Genomic DNA, 18,558 nt, shown 5'->3' on the forward strand with positions numbered 1-18,558 from the left:
ACTGCAGAAGAGTACTGGTTTCTCACAGTCCCAGGGCACAACTACCAGCCCCACACTGTTGCCTTACATGAGCAATGTGGTCGAACTTTGAAGTTGGCTTCCCTTTGAGTAGGGGAGTAGATGTGATGGCTTCCAGAATCCTCTCCCACCCTAAGACAGGACAGTTCCATGTCCCAGGGTGGGTATCTGAAATGGCATTTCACACTTGGATGGGATGAGTCATCCTCCAGAAGTAGCAGCCTCTCTCTACCTCAACTGTACAGAAAACTTGAATTTCGAACTGAGGCTTGACACATCAACTTTCAGATGGCTCAGGTTAGGATAGAGGAGTCCCACCTCTTGTGTCAACACTGAAAAGCGAATAATTCAATAGTAATTGCACATTAATGCATGATTAATGGAATCATTACCGGGAGTTTCTGCGCAGCATTTCGAAACAAGATCAGATCCCATGATGCTTAGTAAAAATGATATTAAATTTTTTTCTAAGAAATTGTGTATAAAAATGAGTGATGTGTTGAAATAGAAAATGTACTACTTCAGAAGATAACACTTAAAAGATGCTTTCTGTACACCTTTTTCAGCATCAGATTCTTTGTTTAGTTTCCATTATTATAATCACTAGTGGTTTGGGCAATTTTCCTGTGTTTCCTTTCATTTCTGATACAAAGGAGAGGAGTGGGGGGAAAGACAATAGCAGCAAACATTCCAGAGGGGGAGGATTAGTTCTAAAACTTTTGATTTGCATTGTTTGTTTCTTTGGCTACTGAAGGTTGCCAGCAAAGTAAGTTTCTGAGTTTCTGACTGTGTGCCTTGGAAACCTGCAGTGCCTAGGGTGTGTTCAGCAGCAGTGCAATCTAGTCCATATTTGTTAAACAATGCTGTAGAATAAGTGCAATGTATACCACAGGCGACTTCTGTAATTACCGTACTTTAAAATGGACTACTTCATTTTCACTTGAAACTGACCTATGTATTAACGTATTACAATAATTACATGATTTGTGGTAAAGGAAATGGGGTTTGGCTCTTAGCAGAGACTGCTGGAAGCAAGCTGTACTCTTTCAAGTGCATCCATTGGTTTTAGTTTGCATAGGATGCGAGATTTTGGCTTTTAGGAGCTATGTTCCACTATGCAGGTATCCTGCTCTACCAAAGACACTTTTTCCCCCCGTGTAGGTGAAAATAAACCCACCTGTGGAGTTGAGAGCATGTCCAGGCTCCAGGAGCACATTTTGCCATCCGTAGAGACAGTAATAAGATTGTGTGCATTCTGTGTTCCAACTACATTCACACAATACACAGGATGCTGAAAACACATAACGCTGGAAGTCAGAGAGCCATTCTTACATTTTCACAAACAAACTTCTAATGTCTCATATGTTATTTTAAAGAATGATTAAGTAGTCACACAATGACTGGAAAATATAAGACTCAGCTTTTGCCAGATAGGAATTGTTTTGGTTGGGTTTTTATGTTTTTTACATTTAAATTTTACGAAGTACGTTATGGAGGTGGAAATGTTTTCAAAGTTTCATTTTTCTTATAATAAAACAACCCAGCTGAGTAATGCTGTGAAAATACTGAATTATGTGGATGAGATTTCACCCACAGGGACATGTATCATTCTTTTGGTGGCTTTTGACACTGAAAATCCATCTTTTTGATGGCTTTTGACACTGAAAATTACCAGCAGAAAGAGGAAAACTGTCCAAACAGAATAAAAATGAAAACTTTGCTCAAGAAAACAGCTGCATAAAACTTGAACTCTGTCAGAATTTGGCTTTCATGCTAAATATTTGCAAATGTACTCCAGTTGAAGAACATGAACAAGCCCATCAATGTTCTTCAGCATTGGCCAATACACCTTTTGAAATCTGTCATTATAAGTGGGGAGTGACTAAATTTAGGGTGTTACACCTGGTTCACCATAATGCAGTCATTCCATGGAGGCTGAATTCCAGTTAGTATGCATAATTGAGACTTGGCCTATTCCTTTTCCAAAGAACCTGGCAACATTTTGAGCCCAAAGCGTCATCTGATGTCTGATGGTGACATATGAGGGATGGGTCAAGTTCAGCAATCTCCAGAGTAAAAAATCAGTCAGACTGAACAATAAGATTTCATTTCCTTTGACCATTACAAGTGATACTGCTAAATTAAGGGTTAGACATATACAAAAGTCGAGCAAACAAAAATTTAATTTCTCTGCTGCATTTACCAACAAATAGAAGACCTGCCTCTGCAGAAAGAAAAAACATTTTTCTCTAATACTTTCCTTAATCAAAGAAAATTAGGACCAACTTACAGGAGATCCCTTAGGAGCTTCTAAGTCATCTCTATGTAGTGTTAGGAATGTAGCATTTGGTCCTGCTGAAAGGAATGGCAGAACTGCTACTTATGTCAGACTACTTCAAGATCCAGCTGCAGGTCACCTACCCAGTCAGTGGGGAATGGCAGAAATCCTCAGAGCTCTGGCTCGCTCTCACGTTTGATACCTGAGTGGGCCCTGTAAATGTCCCCTCTCTAAGAGCAAAAGGTGCAGCACCTGTACAAACAGTGTTTGTGCCCACACTGAGATGGCCTAAGCAGTTGCTGCTGAAATAGTACCTTGTGCTTGGAGGCAACCTGTGCACACCAGTAAGTCACAAGGTCCATTTGATGCCATTTTTTTTCTTTCTCTCAAGATTTTCAGGCACCTGGTTTCTCCCAGATCATCAAATGGACCCCAACTGGTACCTCACATGTGTCTCACACTATTACTCTCCCACCATGGACATTCTTGCTGTTTAGTGTAAGCTAATGACCCCAGCGCTAAACATGATTACTGAGTATTGATGTGTGAAATAAGCACAGACCTATTTTTTTCATGGGCTTTTGACCTCCAGTAGTCCAAACAGACAGAGTGGGTGGGAGGAAGCTAAAGCAAGCAGTAGAATATCTAGAATATTTAGTGGGGGGGGAAGGATTGAGCCATGTCTTTCCAGCAGCACCTCAGTGTGTCAGGCCTGGCTTTAATCAGGGCTACCAGCCATCAATTTCATGCACAATAAAACTCACAGCAGAAATGAAAAGATGTAAGGAAAGCAGATGAAGACAACCAACTGTATGCAACAGAAAGTCTAAACAGGCTCCTTCCTTTCAAAGGGTTGCTGCCAGCTTGATTTTATTTATTTTGGAAATGAAATCATCATGCAAAAGGGTTTTGTCTTAATTAAAATTTCCTGTTGTCCCAAGTGCAGATGTGTGGTGGGTGTGAAAGGAAATTAGTGAGTAAGCTGTGGGTAGAATTCTCTTTCCTGGTGAATCCAGGCAGTAATCAGTGATACTACATTTCAGGAAGGTTGAAGTCAGGGAGAACCACATGATCTATCTGTTTCAAATAAACAAAGCAGGAGTAAGAAAAGAGAAAAATCCTTTCTTCACATACAGCGTGAGTTCAAATTAAAAATGACTATTCAGCTCACGTATCTAGCAGTACAAAAAGTAACATCGCTAAAGTAGTGTTGTCTTAATTTAATCCTTTTTCTTGGCAGCAAGGATTCAAGCCAGCCTTTTGCAACCAAGACCTCATTTACAGTTTATGTAAGTAATTCCTATGTACGAACATAAAGTAAGCAACTCTTATTGTAAAATCTGAGCACTCCTTAAAACATCGTATTTCCTCATGTTAAACCGTGTAAACACGTATTTATATCAATCCATGACAGCACATAAAGTGCCCATCCACAACTGAAAGTAATTTATTTATATTTGTCAAAAGCAAAACATTACATATTTTTCTATTACAATAATAAAACTGCTTTAATATATAATTCCAGGAGGTACAATTTTGCCTTAAATGATTTTTGAGTGTAAACAAATTACTTCCCATTAATCTTTGCTTTTCCACTAGATTTTGAGTCCCAGTTGTTCAATTTTCAGTGATAGTCAGTTTCTTGCCACTAGTTTTCTGGTCTGCTACATCTCTAAATTGCACTTCCAGGAGAGACTGTTTCTTGTCATGCAGATTGAACATTACTGGCGACAAAATGAGCAAAAACATTAGGGAAATGAAAAGCAATGTTGAAGTTGCAACCCATGGCACAGATCATTAGATAATTACATCAACATTCATGATAGTGGAAATTTGGGGAACAATATTTGTATTGCCTGGCCCACTAAGCATGTCTGTGCACACCTGTAATTTTTAATATAAGAGACTTGCAATCATAATACTGGCCCCATACTGAATCTTTAGCAGTAATTCACATGGCATGGTTTCTGGAGTTGTCTTTTAACTCCAGGGATTATGTTGTCACGGTCAACTGAAAGCTGAACCTTGATCTGCAAATTCCAAACATTAGAATCACAGAATTGTAAAAGCTGGAGATGCAAAAGTACTATCACTTTGATCCTTCATTCTGCTAGAACAAGATTATCTTATCTCTCAGAGTACTCTGTGGAGTTCAGTTCCTTATGTTCCAGAAAATCTGTGTTTTTCTGCACTCATATCATACTTCTACATTTTCCTCCTCCTTTCCACTTTCCACTCAGGAATTGCCTTAAGCCCACTCCCAGGATGAGATACTCCACCTTCCATCTCTCCTGAAGAGTCTGCCCAAGCCCAGACTCTGGAGGAGGAGAGCTCAAGAATGCATTAGACGTTTGTGTGGGATGGACTGGATGTCAGTGCCATAGCAATGAGGACACTTTAGCAGGCAACCCAGGCTTGTCTCTTCCTCCAGCACAATATGAGTACTTTGCAACGTAAGAGAGTCTCCCATCACAGACATCATCCTTGTATCACAGACGAAGTCTCTTCTTTCTCAGGCATTTTGTGTTACTGCTCTGCCTGTTTATCTCCTATACATCACTAGAGCCCATTGCCACCATCATTAATTGTCTACAAGTACCTGTGTGTGTTAGCAAAATGCTCTCCTGCATCATTGTGTTGAAACAAACTCTCCCTCAGTGTGCAAAGTCTGCCCTGTGGCCCTGTCTGGAGTAGGAGACCACAGCAGGGATTTATGTACTGCTCTATCAGAAAACAGAAGCAAACCGCCCCACTCTTTCCAAGGGCACCAGTGTCTGCTTACAGGAATTCACTGTGAGACTCTCAAAGTCTGGTTCAATGCAGAAATTTGCATACACCAAGACAACAATAATGACTCTAATTGCCTGCCACGTTGGACTGATAGACATACAGCCTCCGCAGTGGTCTGGCTCTCTTTACAGACAATGGGGACAAGAATTACAGTGCCACTGTGCTGGCACAAAGGTGCCTCACCCAAGTGTTGAACTTAACCCTGCCTTCTTCCTTGGAAAGGAAAATAATGTCCTGACTTGACTGTACAAAGTATGATGATCAAGCACTTACAAGAGGTGGTTGTTCACCTCTCATAGCTACTTTTTTCCCTTCAAGGGCCACACTTACGTTTTCATCTGTGTGGCAACCACCATTGTAGACACAACTAGGCAGCTGCCTTTCCCTGCTGATCATCTCCTCTAAGGAAAAGAGGAGGTGATTTTTATCCTTACCGTGTGAGCAGCAGCAGATAAGGGAGTTCTCTGAACCGGAGTGCGCCTGTGACTGCGATTATCCCACAGGACAATTTGGCCAGAGTATGTTCCACCAACGACCAGGTTTGGGTGAAAGCGGGCAAAACAGACCGACATCACGGAGGACTGGAATAAAAGCGGGAGAAAAGAGAGGGGTTACATGGTCAGCCATCTTCAACTCTCTCCCTAGGGAAGCATACTGTAATTAGCATTTTGTATTTTAGGAATCGCTGTATGAACTCTGTTCATACTCCTTGCACACCAGTAATTCTACTAAAGCCAACAGGACACATGCAAAGAGCTAACTTTGACCCTAAAATGTGTTGTTCCATTGGTCCTAGAGAAATACAGGATGAGTCTAAGCATGATGCTAAAAACCTGAGATAACCTCTCCATGACAGTGATGGTAAAGTGCTTAATTTCATTTCCAGAAGTTAGAACTTCAACTAACCAGATGCCAACCAAACAGAGACTGGCATCCTGGCCCATGATATCCCATCAGAGAGAGCTCTTCCCCTGTTTCTCCTCTAACTTTTAACTCAGGCAATTTGAGGCGAGTCTGTGAAAGACCCTCCAAAGTTCACCTCAAGGTGTGCTGTCTTGAGAGAATCAGCTGACAAGCTGTGTGTCATTGTTGGATTCTATGACTGATTTCACTGCCACCAAGGTCTTCCAAGAACAAAGGGAACCACACTTCACTTTACATTGTTTAAGCAGAACTGAGTTTTTCCTCATCCTAATGGCAGCTGAGTTGTCTTTGTACATTTTCTTTAGCTGGGGATGCTAAGGAGCCAGACTGGTGTGACGGTTACCCTGGCTACCTGGTAGAGTGCCGCACAAGCCAGTATGGAGGTGGTTATCTATCCCAACTACCACTTTTCAGTGTCTTTAAAATAACATGCAACAGCTGAAGTGCTCAAGGGAACAGTCCCCAGAACCTTCATGTGCCAACAAGCTACAGCCAAGAGCAAGAAGCAGTAACTCCAAGTCTTCCATGCTCTTCTTCAAGAATTATGTTCCATTTTTATGTAATTGGTCGTGGATGTTATGTCTTTGTTTTATGCAAATCTTCTTTTATATTTTAATGACTGGATAGTGTTTTGAAGTGTTGGTGTTCCTATGTGGGAACACACTTTACTCAGTGTCAAAGGGTTAACTAAATTACTGTACTTCATTTGCATAAGAAGCATGGCAGACATTTAAGCAAACTTTGTTGCATTAGGAACACTGGAGCTGTCTAGCTGAACTAGACCCAATGTCTACCTATGTAATGGCCCTGTCTCTGGCAGAAGTGGATGGGGTTGCAAAAACTTTGACACGGGCAGATGTGTTGCCTCCTTTCCTTACTGCTCCTCATGCTGATTTTGATGGCTACAGGCTGATTTGAACTCACAAGAGACTTGAAACCACTTCTGATAGGTCTAGAATTAATTACGCTAACTCTTGATGCCTATAACTAGGTTGATAAGAATAAAGCAAAATGGGAAGTTTAAATAGTTTTTACTGAACTCATGTGGCTGCCTGGTATCAATTGCTTAAAGCCAGATTATATGCTAAATGAATTTAACAGACGTACTTATAGCATACAGCTATAAGGGGTTTTTTGACCTACTAAGATAATCAAGACAATGAGAAAAGCTGCCATTACTTTTTTTCTTCCCCACTTTCTCTGCATTCTCATGGCTGTTCACTTGACATCTTTATACCTTCCCCCTTGACTAACACTTCTGCATACACTTCTCTGATGTTACATAGTCTAGCACCTAATGACTAGATGATTAGTGTACATAAATGCCTATTTTAGTCCATATCTAAGTGCTTGAGCACAGCAATTCCATTATGGTCAGTCGTAGCAATGAGAGGTACCTTCCAAACACCATTTCCAAAGGACCTAGCTTTACAGAAAAGAAACCCCACCCCTAAGGAGCAGGATGGAGGTGCTATTAAGAGGGGTTTAAAACTCAGCTACACTGCAGCTGCCATCCAGTTTCCACAGATCCCCCCACATTATAATTAAAACGACCCTACAGCACATGTTCTACATTTTATCTCTTTGTTTAATGGCTTCGTGAGTTGTTTTAATCAACCCCTCTCATTCCTTATAACTGAGCTGACAGATATTCTTACATGAAGTGAAATAGCCAGATGATTTTAAAATAGTACAGATCCACCACTGTGTACACCCCACGGCAGCTACAAGGCTCCACATGTATTTTAAGAAACCTCAATTCAAACAGTCATTCCACAACAAAGTTCCCAAGTTTGTCCCAAACAAACTTGGGAGACTCTGAAGCAGGGCAAAGAAGCCAAGTGGACAGTGTATTTTTAAACGTTCTGCTTTCATGGTTAGCATGTTTTTGCATTTAGAATGCCAGAATACAGCTGAATGGTCAGGATAGAAACTGCTAAAGTATGTTTTTCATAAAGTTCAAAAATAACCCACAGACATGACATGGGCTTGAGCTCTCTGCACTGCTTCTAGTTTTACAATTTGCTCCAAAGTAGTTTGCAGTCTTCAAAAGGTGAAATGCTCATATCCTTTTAATTATGTCAGCATTATTTTTCTATCCAATAAAAAATTCTGTCAAATATTAGAATTTAACAATTTAAGGATTCCATAGCACTTAATATAGTGATTATTTTCTTAAAATTAATGGCAGTACTCAGATGAGTAAGGGCTGTAAGATCAAGCCCATTCATTTAATAACTTGAAAAGCATTCATTTCTTAGTCTTAATGGGAGAGAGTGGCTGACAGGTCTCCAGTCTGTCTGAACAGCTCTGTGCTCAAGGACAGCAGCAGAAACCATTCCTTGTAAGCCTCTTCTGCCCCCAGGCTGCCTCTTGTTTGCCTGTTCAAGTAGTCTTACTCCTCTAAAACAGCTTTGCCACTGACTTCAAAGGGGGAGGAACCAGCACATGGTCAGGTTTTTAAAATAACAGCATATCCTTGGTTGCACTTCTACCACACCCTTCTAGGGAAATCTCACGGCACTTTCCAATAGCAATGGTAAAGTTTCCCAGTTTTTCAGTTAGGAATATTTTATACTGCAGGTGCTTAGTTACTTGTTGCAGAGGACAGAAGAAGCTAGTTTCACAGTATTTGGCAACAGTGCATAAATAAATGTAGGAGGAATCAAGTCAGAAGGCAATTCCACAAGGAGTTTAGTGCTCACAGTAGAAAAGCAGCATTTAGACTAGGAGATTCCCAGCATTATCTTTTTATGGGTGCTACAGAGCATCTGTCTGAGCAACTGCCGGGACCCACAAGAGACAGGCAAAATCCCAGTGTCTGGTCATCTGCATTTCTCTGAATGGCACTGTGCAGTGAATCATTTCAGTATTTACTTTAGCTTAATGCTCAGTTTTCTCCCTCTGTGCAAATACAGCCTACAGGATTTTGCTTTCTCTGTCTCTCCTTAGCTTTCTCAGTGGCCTTACCAAAGTACTTCTGGTACTTCTGGCCTTGTGATCTTCCACCCAGATGTTCTACTCTTAGTGGGGCCACAATACTGGTGCTGCTGCCTCATCCCCTGTGCATGCTCTGCCTCTCTGTAGAGGCGAGTAGATCTCCAAGGGCCAAAGGAGCAAACCCTAGTTCCATGTTCCTACATGCGCTGCCCAAGCATAAGAGAGAGCTCAGGCTGGTAAACTGGGGGTTTTGCCCAGCAAACAGGCAATCCTGCTTCTCAAATGCTAAAGCTTCTGCTCCCAGCTGCTGCAAGAACCATGCTGAAAACATAATTAAGAAACAAAACATGAGATGCCTGTGCTCTTGTTACAGCAAAGAGAGGGCTGGGCCTCATGAACAGAAGTGTTGCCCAGCCCTTGGAGAGGTCTGCAATCTGGGTTAGTGTAGAGGGATTCCTTATGGAACAGGGGCATATGATACCCCTGGAAAGATTGGACAACCCAGAGTTGCTGAGGAAAAGCCCCTAAACAGGCCCCTGGCTGCAGGCAGGCCTGGAAAGCACCTGGCTGCAGGCAGCCCTGAGAGTCCTTGGCAAAGTTATACACTGGTCTTCTCCCCCGCTGATTAGAGGCTGTCCAGAGGGACTGGGCGTGAATCTTTGCAAAAAGTAGATATAAGCTTGCATAGTTGAACAATAAAGGGAGAACGATGCTTAATCGTATCGGTGTACGTGTCATTTATCCGGCCAGCTCTCCAGACTCGGTCCCTTTCAGGTTAGGAAAGCAGCACCCTTTGACCCCTGCCTTGGTGGGGGATCAGATCACCTCAGCCCATAGGGAGGAGCACTGTGGAGCCATCTCTGCCTCCCTGCTCCTTCCCTCCCTCCCACCCTCCCCACTGATGCACTGATCCACTGATCCAAACAGGCCCCCAGCCCACTTCAAGTGGCTGGCAAAGCTGTTTTTCATTTTAGAACCTTAATACGGCCCAGATTTGGATTAATGATGGCATATCCCGTCAACCACAGGTACACGTGCTTGGGACAGACAGTCATTTAGCTTCTCCTTAGTGAGAAGCCTGACCTCAGTACCCACATCTGATGTGTGTAAGGCCCTGGAGACTTGGCTGTCTCTGCTCATGTCTATATGCTCAGATGGCACTCTGCCCAGCCACCAGTTGAACAAGTTCACAAAGACTGGGGTGCTAAATAATAATAACTCTCAATAGGCAAAGACTACTGCCTTCAGCCAGACCTCTTCTGCAGGAAACCACCCCCGGAGCCAGCACTGCCATACTGGTGCCATATGCCTACGCCTGACACCAGATGTATCTCAAAACAATACTTTGTCAGTGGGAAGAAGCAATCTGAGGAGTTCACAGGCATTTCTAGGCTCCAGAATACAGGTTATATTGCAGCAGGCTCTCAGGAAGCTCCTGGGTGGATTTTCTAGCTGACCACATGCATGTGAAAAAGCACGACCATCAGTGGCATGCTGCTGTGGATCACTCTGACACAGGAAACAGCAGGCAATGAAATCAACTTGCAGCTGAGATTATTGAATCGTAGAATATGTTGAGTTGGAAGGGACCCATCAGGATCATTGAGTCCAACTCCTGGCCCTGCACAGAACCCATTAAGAATCACCATGTGCCTGAGAGCCTTGTCCACATGCTTCTTGAACTCTGTCAAGCTTGGTGCTGTAACACTTTCCTGAGGAGCTTGTTCCAGTGCTCTACCACCCCGAGTGAAAAACCTTTTCCTGATATCCAACATAAATCCCTCGTGACTCGGCTTCATGCCATTTCCTTGAGTCCTCTCACTGGTCACAAGAGTGAAGAGACCAGTACTTGCCCCTCCTCTACCCCTCATGAGGAAGTTGTAGACTGCAATGAGGTCTCCCCTCAGTCTCCTCTTCTCCAGGCTGAACAGACCAAGTGACCTCAGCTGCTCCTCATACAGCTTCCCCTCCAGGCCCCTCACCATCCTCACGGTGCTCCTCTGGGCACTCTCTAACAATTTAATGTCTTTTTCATCTTGTGACACCCAAAACTGCCCCCAGGTCTTGAGGTGAGGCCACCCCAGTGCAGAGCAGAGCAGAGCAGGACAATCCCCTCCCTTGCCCGGCTGGTGATGCTGTGCCTGATGCACCTCAGGACACGGGTGGCCCTCTTACTGAAGTGGCAGATCCTTTTCAATGCTTGAGGGACTGAGAGCACAGGGACAAAGCTGTGGTACTGCTCCTTAGCTAAAACCATGAAAAGATGCCAAACTCATAGTCCTTCATCCACAGGAACCGAAGAACAGGGACTGAAACTCTGATTACTTATGTCTGCCCTCCTGAGGAATAAATAAATAAAGAGGAAGGCCAGAAGTACACATGCAACTTACTCATAACCTTTTGTTCTCACTCCTGCTCATCAAGAGCAGCATTTAAAGAGTCTAAGTATTCACAGTCCCTCTGAGAGCTGCCCAACCTTCTTCTGGTCAGGCAATCAGGAGACCATTTAATTCCTGCATTGCTATACACACATATATCTAGCCCCACACATCATATGGATGATATACTTCAACTGCAAAGGTGGATTAGAGCCATCATCTAGAAATAAAAGAGCAACTGAATTACTAAATAAAGCCCTTTTTTTCTGACTGGTCATGGACTGAGAATAATCATGGAAAGTAGCAGTATCAGATCTGAACACTGATTCTCTGGTTTAGGGCCCTATAACATCCTTTCTTCACCACAAAAGGTGTGAGGTATCTTGAAAGAGGCAACTTTAGGGTGACTTTGCTCTGGCTACTGATATACCTGGTATTGTACACTGAAATAGCTGTGTTCCTTCCAAGAGTCCTGTTTATTTTTGCTATCTGCTGTTGTGAATTTGGATATTTCTGTGTTTCATATAACTAAGTATAATTAGTAGTAATAAGAAAACAGGAGAGAGAATAGCAACAGAATTACAGCTAGTTTTGAAATTAAATTTGAAAAGGAAATTAAAACATGGTTTATGTGTACAAAAACCTTTACAAAAGAGGTTATCTCTTAATTCTAAAAGCTTCAAATTCCAACACTTCTGTATTGCTCCCCTCCAACTGTCTTCCTATTAAACTATGAAATAACATCTGAAAGATTTTGTGCTAGAGATTATTTGTGGTACCATACAAAATTCATCTCTACTAAAAATAAAATAAAAGTGGTTGACATCCTTCACATATTAAAAAAAAATAAATAAAACCAAACAAACACTTCTTCAAACCAAATGTCAGAATTCTGTTTAATTAAAAAAAGGAAGTTTATACTTGGTTATGGTGTGTGTCGACATCTATCCCTTTGATTTACAAGAGTATGGAGGGGAAAGAACAGATTGCTTTATTCAAGAGAAAGAAAGGAGGGAGGGGGGCCCTGTGTGACAGGAAAGAGTGTAGGCTGTATTAACTTCAGTGCTTGTTAAAACATGAAGGATTAATGGTAGAAAGGGAGGGAAGAATTGTGAATGTCTCCAGTTTAGGATCTTCAAAAATGTTTGGGGATTCTAAGAATGTCTCACCAGACCACATGAAAGATGCACAGAGAGACTCAGCCACACGACTGCTCTAAATCCAAAGCTGGTATTGCTCCACTTATACCATCAAACCAATGGAGCTGAAATGTAGCCACAAATTAAATTTATTTTTATTGAAAAAGTACTAAGTCTTTAAAAAGAAGGAAAAGAGTATGTCAGGAAACTCAGCCTTTCTTAGCCTAGTTTACAGGGTAGGTAACTCTGACATCTAACCTCAGTGCTGACATCTGAGTATTGCAGTAGAATCAGAGCACTCTGCCCAAGTCTGCAGAAAGGCAATATCCAGCCTTATGACTTCACTTTAAATAGAGCAGAAAGCTGGAGCTTTCTGCTTTCATCTCTGTAACTGCAGGTTCAGCCCATGTAACTACAAGAGAAAAATAATCAGGAAAAATGTCCACAAGCTGCCTTTGCAAAAGGGAATCTACACTTCAGCCCTTTTGGAAAGTGCATTTGCTGTTATTATTAATTCAGCAGTGTCACAGTGACTCAGAAAAGCAGCAAAACTGCTTGCTGTACTGCAAACACAGATAATCCTGATACTTCTCAAATGTGATACAGGAAGATCTTGCAAGCCTTTATCCACAACTGCAACAAACAATTGATTCAGCGACCCTGAATTACTGCACACACATGCAAGCCTCAGAATACAGTCTTTGCCAAGCATCATACTGGCTCTGTTAGACTGATGATGAGATGATTAAAGCCTGGAGAAATAAGGAGTAATTTCATAACAACAGCACATCAAAATAAAGTTTACTTTCCACCCAACTACCTAGATATCAAGTACCCCAATATGTTTGTTTTCTCTGATTAGGACCTGGCTGCTTATCAGATTGCAGGGTCAAACAATTAATGTTTGTGTGCCTGCATGTTGGAGAAGCAAGCACTTCCTTGCTTTGTCTGTTTTATTTAGGTCATGATACTCTAACAGTTATTCATGAGCACTCTTAATTGTTTTGATTAAATTATTGACAAGTGATGGGTATACAGCACCCTTTCAGACCTGGAGCCTGAGGGCATGTGTCTGTGGGTGGAGCACAGAGACCTTCTGCCATTCCCGCTCATTCCACAGGCTGCCCACAATTTGGAGCAGATGGTATGCGTCAGCTTGAGCATGGCAGTCTGGCATGCAGCTTGCATGCAGCAGGGCTCACTGGTTTCAGCTCAGCATTAGCCAAAGGCTTCTGAACCAGAGCTGCTATACATGTAGCCAGCTTCGGACATGGGTCATGGTGTCACTGCCTGCCACCACCGCTAACTATAGCTGCAAGTTTTGTGGCACAGAGACTACTTTGTTATGATGGGTTTGTAACAAAATCCTTACTAAAGCATCTCAGTCTGATGAAAGCCTCTAGAACTGAGCAAATAATAGCACTACCTGTCAAATTTACTTGGTGCAGTGGTCAGAAATGGCAGATAAACTTCAAGCACTGCAAATGAAATCGGATCTAGAGAAGCACATACTCAAAATGTCATGCAAACTAAAGCCTTCTGTAAGTGTTGCAGTTAGTCAACTCCTAAAGCATCTCTAAAGGTGAAGCCACTTCTGTCTAGCAATTACCTGGGGAACCTGGCTGTGAGGGACAAGTCCAGGCATGTTGGTCACGCTTCCCGAATTACTTCTGCATATAATCTCTCTGATATTATCTGATACAGAACATAGGTGTAGTCTGGGCAGCTCAGCTCCATCCCCATAAAGTGCCCCAGCCATTTGTCTAAGGACTTAAGCTTCTTATTGCTGCACACTTCTCCAGGCAGAACCTCCTTCCTGCTGGAACCAAGACCAGGCCTCAGGAGTGAGGCTTAAGAAGTATCCAGAGGTGTTCCCACCTAACGCTATGCAGAAGTAGAAGAGATCCCCCAGGGATTGAGGTATGGGTTAGGCTGGGATTTTGGTGTCCTGGACTCTTCTCCTCACAGTGAAAGCACAACAGATAATCACTTGATGGCAAGTTCTGGAAATACCAGAGTCAGACTTTAGAGAACCCACAGAGATAGCAAATTCCAGACTTGGAGAACAGGAATAGAAACACAAGTTATTCTCGTGCTGCGGTGGTGGTTTTGTGGTTTCTATGGCAGCAGTTCCTCAAACCAATGTATTTGATCAACCAGACTATGTGAAGCCACAGATGAATTAGAAATCAGTACAGATGCTGCAGGAACAATTATCTACAACTCAGCCTGTGAAGCTGGGTGTAGTAGTCACAGCTGCTTCTAAGAGAGTTGCAGATAAATCTCAGGTGTAGCACAGAGTCCAAACCCCCACAAGAAATGCAAAGGCCATGAGAACCAAGGCACAGTCAGAAGATCGAACACATCGAACCAAGAACACTTTAAAGCCCCAGATGAGGAAAGAACTTGCTTAAGTCCATCTTTTCTCCCAAGTCCATGAACTTAATTGTAATCACTTCTTCTAAGTTCTCCATGATTTTAATGACTCAAAAGCCTGCTCACAGCCCAGTAAACTGGTAAGTGCTTTCCTAAACAAGCAATTTTTAAATTCAGGCCTTCCGAAAGCAAATGACCTCCATTCTATGAGGAAAGACAGACACCCTGATGTTCAGCTGGTCCTGGGAAGACTCTGTAGAGTTAGAGACAGTCTCTACTCAGCTGACTTCCACATCAATGTCAGAGACAGGGAAGGGAAAAGGAGTATGAAGTGTCAGAGACAGACTCACTGAATTGCCAATGTTGGGAAGCACATCTAGAGATTGTCTAGTCCAACCCCTTGGTCAGAGCAGGATCAGATGGAGCAGATTGTGGATGACTGTGAGTAGCTGGGTTTTGACTGTCTCCATGGATGAAGACCCCATTGCTAGCTCGTGTTGACCTTCTCACCAACCAACACCCCCAAGTCCTTTCCCTCAGTACTGCTTTCAGTCCCTTCTCAGTCCAGCCTGCATTTCCACTTGGCATTGCCTCTACTCAGGTGCAGGACCTTGCACTTGGCCTTCTTGAACTTCATGAGACTTGCACAGACCCACCTCTCAAGCCTGTGAAGGTCCCTCTGGATGGCATCCCTTCCCTCCAGTGTGTCAACTAAACCACACAGCTGGGTGTGGTCAGTGAATGTGCTGAGGGTGCTCTCAATCATACTGTCCACGTTGCTGATAAAGCTGTTAAACAGTGCTGGTCCCAACACTGACCCCTGGGGACACCACTCATCACTGGTCACTGCTTGGACATTGACCACAACTTTTTGAGTGCAACCATCCAGCCAATTCCTTATCCACTGAGTGTTCCATCCATCAAATCCATGTCCCTCCAGTTCAGAGACAAGGATGTTGTGCAGGACAGTGTAAAATGCTTTGCACAAGTCCAGGTAGATGATGTCAGTCATCGGAAGACTAATAATAGAGGGTTTTATGTTTGCCCATATCCATCACTTTCACTGATGTACCCTTTATAAGTAGTGTCACTATGTAATTGGAAATAATTGAAAATAATTGAAAATTAATTAATTATTGCACATAGATGTGGAGATTGAGCAACTGAGAGGCACAAATAAACAGCTATCTAGTGGAAACAGAAGATACCACAGGCGGGTCTGTATTTAAGAATGAGGGTGGAAGCATGGGCTGCTTTCACACTGTTCCTGTCTCCTACAGTAAATTACGGTAGAGATCCTAGTATCAGTAGCCTAGCTCTGCACTCATAGAGCATTAGGAAGCAGCTAAGATCAGAGAGGAATAAATGAAACCCATTATAGACAATTTTTAATTCCCCTTTCTCTGAACAGACCTTAGTTTTCTGAAATTTCACATCCTGCTTTTGTCACCTGCAAGGTTATGCTGCTTGGTTTCTACAGTTTTTTTCCATAAGTAGTCTTGTAGAGGAGGAAGGGCTGAGATAAGTGTTTTCCAGTCTCAGGGTCAAAACCTTAGTAACACTAAATCAGTATAGTTATGCCATCCTACAGTTGCTGACTCCTGGAGTATCAGAGGACCACATCTTGCTCAAAAACCAGCATCCCTGGGTCATTCACTTGCATCAGTGATGGGACATTTTATAATGCATCTTTATCCTGCCAGGAAAAATGGATTTATCCCAGAAAACTTATGTCAGCAGTTCTGCACAACTCCAGTCTAAATTTGGCCTACTTTATTTATTTACAGATGTAAACATGAGATAACAAATGTTAAGCATGTTTTTCTCTCCATGAAATGACTGGTGACTCAGTATATGTTCATGAACAATATGGAATTGAAGTGGAATTGATATTTTTTCTGAGCTACAAAAACACTAAACAGTGTTATAAGAGCAATCAAAATGAATTAATCACAGGTCCTAACACACTCTGGCACATTTTGTTGTAGCGATAATGAAAACACTCTGATCTCTCCAGTAAGACAAATTGTTAAAAGCATATTGCTTCTTGCATGTAGGACGTTTGCTTGTCATCTTACGCTAAAATAATTCTACTTTAGCTTTTCTTTCTTTTTGCCCCACGGGAAACATCTTCCAAGGATAATATCAGCATCTCAGCCATGTGGCACGTGCTTCTGCCTTCCCTTTGTGGGAAGCTGGGAGTGTTAATCATCATTAAATCAATGGCGTCCATATACAAAAGTTCTTTCTAAGGAAGTACTTGTCAGTCATCCAGCCATGGGGGCAGAGGGCGGAAAACTGTTGATTTTAAACCTAAGGCAGTGGACAGTTGTATCCTGGGCTGTAATGATGGATTCCTTGGTGTCTGGGGCCTTTTACAGCAATTTAGAAGAATAACTGTTTTATATTTTGTGCCAGATAATACAGAAAGAGGCATCACTCCTCACATAGAGCTCCCACAGAGACAAAAATCATGAGGTGAAATAATTTTCTTGAATTTGGACCAAATGTACTCTTCATTGCAAGTAGTTTGCACTGAGAACAGTTACATAACCCAAACAGAAAAGTCATGCCTATGGCTGTTTATCCATCATTTGCAGTGCAGCTAGGGAATTGCATGGTATTCTACATCCTTTATGGAAAAAAGTTCGGTGGAAGGATCTCAGTGACTTATTGATTTCACATCTGATCCTGCATTTCTTGTTCACCTAAAACCCTTTTAGCACTGGGAGTTTCAAATATACAAAAAAAAAAAAAAAAGTTCGGATCAACGAAGGAAAATTGGGCTCTTTTTTCCCTTCCTTCCTTTTTACACTAGGTTATGTTGAAATGGAACCGAATCAACAACTTCTAAACTATAAAACAACCCCAGGAAAAATTGCAGGATTTGGTGATCTTTTCCTCTGCAATTTTGGGATAGTGTGACAAATCTGCATTTTTTTATCAAAGGAGATTTTCAAAATTCTGAGTCAAACGAATAATGTCATGTGTTTGTAAGTATCAATAATCTAAGCCATCTGCAAAGGAATGGTTTTGCAAAGGCATCTCTTTCAGGACACTGTGGATTTTGTCACTGCTTGAGGTTTTGGCAAACCATCAATATCACTATAATTTTCTCTTATGAAATATAGTTTTTGACTGATATATTTTTTTTTGCCCTTAGCTAGCTAAAGTTTAAAAATACTGCATTTCTAACTCGGCAAATTCAAAGGTTAGGCTTTCTCCAAATTCCATATTAGATGCCAGTAATTCAGAAAGGTATAATGCAAGTTATCCGTGAAATAAAGAAACTTAAACAAACAAAAAAAAAGCAATGTTTGCTGTATCAAGTAGCCAACATATTCTTTATATTTGGTCTGAAAGGAAGACTACAGAACTTTAGGAAGAGAAATAGCATCTTTAAGTACAGGTTCATTACAAATCTCTATTTTCACACTTGGAAAAAGCACAATGCTATTGCTAGTAGTGACAGCGTGTCATTTAAGTGTATGACATCTACTCCCTCCAAAAAAGTCTTAGTAGTGAGAACCGCCTGAAATTTTCTATCCAAGACAAGCAAAGCTGTCACTTCCTAATTATTTGATTCATAATTGAAATCTCAGTTTCAAATGAGGAAGGTGATCTGTCTTAAGCCTTGCTCTAAGCAAAGGAGCATTCTGTTGCTAGCAGACTTTGTATGTATAAACACAGTCCTCAAATAATTCAGACTGTTAAT

The 18,558-nt window shown here is 41.9% G+C and overlaps 1 protein-coding gene across 7 annotated transcripts in view; it reads right to left on the reverse strand.

Moving 5' to 3' along the window:
* Positions 1-18,558, reverse strand: part of DYNC1I1 (dynein cytoplasmic 1 intermediate chain 1) — a 187,492-nt gene that overhangs the window by 42,614 nt on the left and 126,320 nt on the right. For all 7 annotated transcript variants that reach the window (XM_048305144.1, XM_048305156.1, XM_048305142.1 and 4 more), the window contains 2 exons: positions 5,521-5,667; positions 1,196-1,309 (listed from right to left, as the gene is read on the reverse strand). In XM_048305144.1, the coding sequence (XP_048161101.1) occupies positions 1,196-1,309; positions 5,521-5,667 (261 nt within the window). The remainder of the gene's footprint in view (positions 1-1,195; positions 1,310-5,520; positions 5,668-18,558) is intronic.

This window comes from Corvus hawaiiensis, chromosome 1 (genome assembly GCF_020740725.1).
Source record: "Corvus hawaiiensis isolate bCorHaw1 chromosome 1, bCorHaw1.pri.cur, whole genome shotgun sequence".
Lineage (NCBI taxonomy): Eukaryota > Metazoa > Chordata > Aves > Passeriformes > Corvidae > Corvus > Corvus hawaiiensis.